Below are 6734 nucleotides of genomic sequence, written 5' to 3'. Positions count from 1 at the left end.
TAGGCACAACACACCTCTAAGGAGATCAAAGTTCATCAGGCTGCTCACGAGTCTGCCTTGGTCCAAGAGCCTTCTGCATCTCTCTGCTGTTCAGAAAGGGATCCAAGTTGCTCTGGGCCAGAGGGAGATCCACAGTGTTGGAGGGAAAGCTGGAATTCCTAACACAGAGGTGTCTGTAGCTTTCATGCACTGCAGTAAAACTCAGCCTGTCATTAAGCGTTCATGGTGCCAGACAAACAAATAAAATTCAGGAACAAGTAACTGCCTTCGTGGTTTTGTGAGGACCTCTGTGTCTTTGCACTTCCAAATGCTGGCATAATAAATCCTGAAGTGCCTTTTTGCTCACAGCAGACAGGGTTAATACAGCTGTTAGCTGGTGTGTCTGCTAGAAGAAACAATTGGCAACCCTTAGGTGGATAAGCAACAGAGGCTTGCAACCCCCACAATTTTCTCCCCTTTTGAGAAATTAAGACATAGTATAAAAATGTTCTTTTTTTCCTCTTCAAGTCCATAATCAGACATGACATAAAGAACAGTCACTTCTGCAATGAGTGTTTTGGAGAGTGCCTGTTAGAGTGAAGATGCTCTGATGTTCTGCACAGCTGGAGCCCCTGTGGGGCCAGGCAGGCCCAGTGTGACCCAAGCACCAAGGCAGCACATCCCACCCACTGCCCACAGCCCCTCCTGCCCGCCTGGCTTGGGGACCAAGGCATGTCCAGGTGTACAATGCCTTTTTTTCACTCAGCAGCTCTTCCACAAGGTGAGAAGGGAGCTCGTGGGAATGCTCAGGCATGCTGGCCATAAACTTCAGGCTATAAATGCATCTTCCCTCATACCCATTTTACCACAGGGAAATCCTGAGCAGGACACAAATATTCTCTCTGACTTTACCAGCTTTCCCTTCTGCTTTTTTCAACATAATCACATCCACTGATTTCTTCTTGTTTGCAGGTCGTGTTTGCAGCTGGAAACTCAAAACACTATTTATTTTCTGTATGGGTTCCTAATCTGGAAATGGATCTCATTTGCTTTACCAAATTACAAGTGAATTAAGATGAACACATTGTGCTGTGTCCGGATACATCGTGGTGCTTTCATGAAAGAGGAAAAACCACATTTGTCACTGCTGTGATTTTCTTCTTTCCTCAGTATCATTAACTCCATGTTCCCAAAAAATATAAAACATCTCTATAAATGATGGCAGAAGTTGAGGAGCCAGAGCTGCCTCTGTTTCACATCTTTCATCCTTTCAGCCCCTTAAGAATATCCCTGCCCACACCTGCAATACTCTTCCCTTGCAGTCCCTCCCCTTGCTCTTAGACACATTTTGATTATCTGCAATATTGCATTTGATAGTATTGCTAAGTAGTTCTGAAAATTTTCCTTTTGGCAACTGCTTCTTGACTTTTGAATGGAATTTTTTTCCCTACCTGTAAATCAGCTTTAGGGTCTTGTATGTCTAAGGAGAGTAAATACCCCACAGCTCCAAATGAAACAAGTATTTTGCATTTCCATTTCCTGACCCATGAGGAAAAATTTTGTGCAAAATGCAAGAGAAATGTCAGCATTGGTTGTGGTTCTTTCTCTGGTTAGAACAGTTGGTGTTATGGAAAACATTCAGCACTATCCAGACTTTGTGGAGGGCAAATACTTTATAGGTATCACTACATTTTAATGACAATTTTACTGACTGACAAATACTACCTCAGCTGAGATTTTTGTTATAATTTCTTAGTTTACTTTTTTAAACCTGAAGCATATCTGAAGCATATTTCTTTGCTAGGAAAGTTTGCAGTCTGCATGTGAGATGGACTCCCTATACTGCATTTATAGGTACAGACATCAACTTTATTTTCCTGCCACCAAACCACATTTATTTTGAGATGTGGCAAACACCGCTCCTTTTCATAAAATCTGTTTAAAGCAACTGATTTGCAAGATTATTTTGTAGCTGAGAACAATTAAGAACTCTAACAGCTTAACCAGCTGTGATAATTAGCACTCACTAAGCCTGTCTTTGGGGAAATACAGCACACTGTCTTATTTTAGTTCTTCCATAGTAAGGACTGAGGAAATAATGCAAATAACCACTGCTCTCCTGAGCAGCTCCTTGGGATGGGGAGCCTGGGGCAGAGTCAGGGCTGGGTGTGAGCTGCCCCAGCAGTGATTTCTGCCTGCCCAGCTCCCAGGGTGTGTCATTTTGGTAATCACAGGTGATAAATTTAACTCGTCATCATGATGTAAGCAAAGCCTGTTGTGAGCTGGGGTGGAAGTGCGCGCTACTCCCTTCTGACAGGAAGGGCTGTTTTTACTTTAATCAGTCCTAGAAGCAGCCTCCTGGGCTCCTGCCCAGGCTGGTGGGGCAGTGGTGGTCCAGGGCAGGATGCTGGGGAGGCTGCTGGGGCACAGCCAGAGGGTGGCTCGGCCACTCCTGTGCCCCGCCAGGGCTGCTGGCAGCAGAGCAAAGAGCGCCCGGGACGCGGCTTTGCAGGCGGCTGATCCAGGTGGGTGGAAAGCCCTTGGTCACGGTGTGGTGCTGCAGCATGGAGGGAAAGGGTGAGAAAATGAGCCTGATTCTCAGCCATGGCTGAGTTACTGCAGGGCTTTGTCTCCTGGGGCAGGGAGCACACCCAGAGCTCTGACCAGCACAGTGCACAGGGGTAAAGCTTTTTCTATTACATAGCTGGTCTGCTATGGCAGCAAATACCAACTGATGCTTCATGTCAGGAAATCTGTCAATTAAAACAAATAAATGTTCCTCCTCCTACCCAGCTGCCAGGTCTCCAGAAGAGGATCAGTGCTTGTCCCTGAGTGTGCAGGGCTGGTGCAAGTGGAGGATTTACTCCCCTCTGCTTCCTGCTCTGCTCCTTGCCAGTTTACAGTCACAGCTCTGTGTGCTTGTGCCAGGCACTGCCCTGGATTGGGAGGCAGGGAGTAGGCATGGGCTGCTCCCAGGTGAATAAGCTTCCTGGTATGGACAGAGTTTCTCTTTGCACCACCACCTTCTTGGCCGTGCCTTTGCAGACCCCTCACCCTAGGAAAAGTTGGGCTGCATGGGCCTGGCTGTGCTCCTGTGGGATGGCTGGGGGTCTCCATCATGGGCCTTTGCCCTCGTCTTCCTTGGGATGGAGCATCTGCTTTTAGCAAGTGTACTGTTTGCTGCAGATTTGATTCTGGTACTTGCTGATGTAGCTCTCCCTGGTCTCGCTGCACTTTGTGAGAGAAATAGGAGAAGCAGGAGACCAAATTTACCTGGGCCAAGATTTACAACTGGGATTTTTCAGCCACTTACAAGTCCTGGCATACATGAGCTGCTCTGGGGCCAAGGCACTTACTATAATTTCACCAGCTCAACACAGGCAGGAAGAAATTCTCTCCATGCCCTGTTCTGTAGCAGCAGTGGTTTCCTTTCAGCTGAGTACCAGCAATCCAGCAACAGGCAGGGAATGAGGATGCTGAGGCTAGAGACATCTTCGTGTCCTTCTCTTCCTGCTCATTCTGGTCACAATTGGACATTTCCCAACCCAAGCCCCACACCTGCAAACACAGTGTGGCTTCTTGGGTGCACCTACCTGGATGTAAATACTGGGTGAGCAGTCTCAGCTGCCTTGCAAAGACCACTTGTACAGGTGTGCACTGAAAAAGCCAGGGCTTGAGTCAGCCATTGCTTACTGTGTTTTCAGGTCTGTCTGCCACTGTCCTTGTTATTGGGCTTGTTTCCATCAAGAGGAGCCAGAGTCCTTTTCTCACTGTGCTCTGGGTGACAGCATGCAAATGGCATCACCGTGGTAGCCTGATGGGGTGTAATGTATCATCATTAGAGTGCAGTAATGTGGTACCCAGCTTGCATGAGAACAACTGCCAGTCTCCCACCAGGCTGCATTTTAGCAGACATCATCTCTCCATCAGTGATTTCAGGAGAAGCTGTGGAGGAGTTAGCTACTTGTGCTGCTGGCAGTTTGCTTAACTCACTAGTTGGGCCATTTAAAAGCAAGATGCTCACAGGGTGAGATGTTGCTGTGGGCTCGAGGACTTCAGCCTCACACCATTTGCCCTCTTAATCAGGAAGTTTAGAAGAGATTTTTAGTTTAAAACCTACCAAAATTAAAGGGAAGAAAGTAAAATTAAATAAGCTGCAAATGTAACAAAGGACCTCACACCACCTGCTGAGTCTTTTTGATGTTAGAAAGCACATTTAGCTTCCACAGAATAGAAAAGTGTAATTTTAAACTTTCAATCCTTTTCCTTCAGTACCAACAGCTCTTTTTCCTTCTTGAAGCTTAGCTCATTGCTTTGTACAAAATCTCTTACAGGTAAAGAACCCTTCAGGAATGAAAGAAGGCCTACAAATTTTGATAAAAAGGTGCTAGTATGGTCAGGACGCTTTAAAAAGGAGGAGGACATTCCCAGGCACATTTCGTAAGTGGACCTGTCAGAATGATTTTTTTTGGCTGTGAACACACAGATTGAGACTCCAGTCTGCATTACCCAGAACTGTGCTCTTGCAGGGCTTAGTGCCTCGCCCATGCTGGTGTCCAAAAATAGCTGTAAATAATTGAAACTCTTGTAACTTTTTGTCATTCCCTGTGAGGTAAACAGGATTTGCTTATTTTAGTTATCACAGATTTCAGACTAAGCTGAAGTATCTTTTGCAAGACAAGTGGCTTTGAAACTCAGAAGCCACCATGATAAGGTATCATTCAATCTGGGTTTTTACATGCTTTTCTAGGTTTTATTGATTAGTGATTAATAATGCTGCATCAAGTTTAATTAGAAGCTGGGGCTACATACAGCTTTGGTGACAGACTTGTGCAATGAGTTCCTCATGTATGGGCTGTGGTTCCACCTCCTTGCTGAGATATTTTGTCAGAGGATTGTCACTCAGTTTTGGAGTCCTAATGCTTCTGACTTGTGACATCCTGGGTTCACCTCCAGCTGTCCTTCCCCTTGCAGGTGTGAGTAAATCCTGGATATAATTTCAGGGATGGCTCATTGCCATGCTGCAGTTTCTTGCAAACGTGAATTGTTGGTTATATGCCAGGAATTACTCATGGAAGGTGGTGGAGATTTTCCAGTGATGGATGGGGCTGTTCAGCTGCTTGGGAAGAAAACTCCTGGATAGTGCAGTTGTGTGCTCTGACCCAGTCAGCTTCCCACCACAGGCTGGTGGGGCTGGTGGCAGCTGCCTGGCAGAGCTGTGCTGTGGTGGGCTTTAATTCCCTGAGGGTGGCATTGCCTGGCTCTGGTGGCATGGCCCCAGTGTGTCCTGGTGCTGCACTGCACACCATGGCCTGCCCTGCAGCACCCAAAGGTCAGCCCTTTCTTATTATAGTGGAAAGACTTTCCTGTCCCTGTCATTTTACAGGCTTTCACTCTCTCACACAATAAAAGAACACAGGAGAGCAAGAGTTTTTAATCCTGTTATTACTGATGGCTTTTGACCTAAATCTTTTCCCCACAGGCTAATTTTTACAGTCCTCCTTTAAGCAGCTGCAGAAAGAGAAGGCTGAACCCCATTGTACATTGACAGGAAGTAGCTGCAGGACTTGAGCATTCATTACCCCTCTCCCCATGATCCCATTTCACACAGGCTGCTGCAGAATGGAAAATCTGCTCTGTCCTCCACAGGTCTGAGGTCCTTGACACTGCAAGGAACATGGCCAGGATAAAGGTTTGCTACATCATGATTGCACTGACTGTGCTGGGCTGTGTGACCATGATCATCTCAGGCAAAGAAGTGAGTATTGTTTCTGGGGGAACTGGTTCATTTAATGCATGGTCTATGTATGTTCTTTGGAAATAAGCACCTGGGTGACAGATAGGTTTGAGAATATGTACACATGAGCAATGCATGCACAGGATCTGTATCACCCCTTCTCCAGAGGAGACACTGGCACTGGAAAGCACAACCTGCTGATTAATGTGTTGCTGCTGACCCACACTGCCATGAACCTGTGCAGTGCAATGCTCTATATGATGGTGTATCAACAGGAGGCTGGGCCAAAGGTAATGGAATAGCTCAGACAGTGTCAATGGAAGCTGGTTCTGCCTGACATCTGCCAGCCATGAGGTTCCTGTGGTCCTGCCTGCCCAGCCTGGATGCCACCAAGAGCTGTGACTCTTCTTCCTATCCCACACCACTGCTGCCTCTCCAGTTTGACTTGCAAGTCCCAGTGCACCTGTAAACAATTTACAGTGTAATTCTCCTGCTAATCAGAGCTGCAAATGCTGAAAATGTGGTATTACAAGGAAACAGATTAACTTCTATCACTGCAAAATATCAAAACGTACAGTGAGGTGTCAAAGGAAGTGGTGCAGATGTGGGGAAATTTAGTGGTGGCAATTGTGTGCATGCAATGATTTCCACCAAATTGTTTCCAGGCTGCCAAGAAGAATCAGACACTGCTAAGGGTGAATGCAGAAAAGAAGGCCAAATGGAGGGCTGAAGTGGAGAAAGGTCAGGAGGCAGCTGTCGGGAAGTCACAATGATTTGGAACAGATTTCTTTTAACATAAAGATATAAGTGATTTACACACGTGGCATATGGACCTGTCTTCGTTTAACTCTTAAGAGCTTTTTCACTGAAACTCTCAGAGCAAAGACTTCACTGCTTAAAAACTGCTCCATGCAAACTGGGAACCTCCTATGGAAACCAGCTGCTTTTTGTGGCTTCTGGTCTTTGGCACCAGGCCCAGCTCATATACAAAGATCCCTTTTAAACTGCAAAGTGTGGA

General features: G+C 46.3%; 1 protein-coding gene across 1 annotated transcript; it reads left to right on the top strand.

Annotated features, from left to right (window-relative positions):
* Positions 1-2383: 2383 nt before the first annotated feature.
* On the top strand, positions 2384-6489 carry LOC118698520 (protein FAM162A-like). The gene is made up of 4 exons (XM_036401861.1): positions 2384-2504; positions 4314-4419; positions 5629-5737; positions 6382-6489. Exons 1-4 carry the CDS (start codon positions 2384-2386, stop codon positions 6487-6489), a joined length of 444 nt encoding a protein of 147 aa, XP_036257754.1.
* The last annotated feature ends 245 nt before the right edge of the window (positions 6490-6734 follow it).

The sequence above is a fragment of the Molothrus ater genome, chromosome 14 (genome assembly GCF_012460135.2).
Source record: "Molothrus ater isolate BHLD 08-10-18 breed brown headed cowbird chromosome 14, BPBGC_Mater_1.1, whole genome shotgun sequence".
NCBI lineage: Eukaryota > Metazoa > Chordata > Aves > Passeriformes > Icteridae > Molothrus > Molothrus ater.
This window is presented reverse-complemented; position numbering and strand designations above follow the sequence as displayed.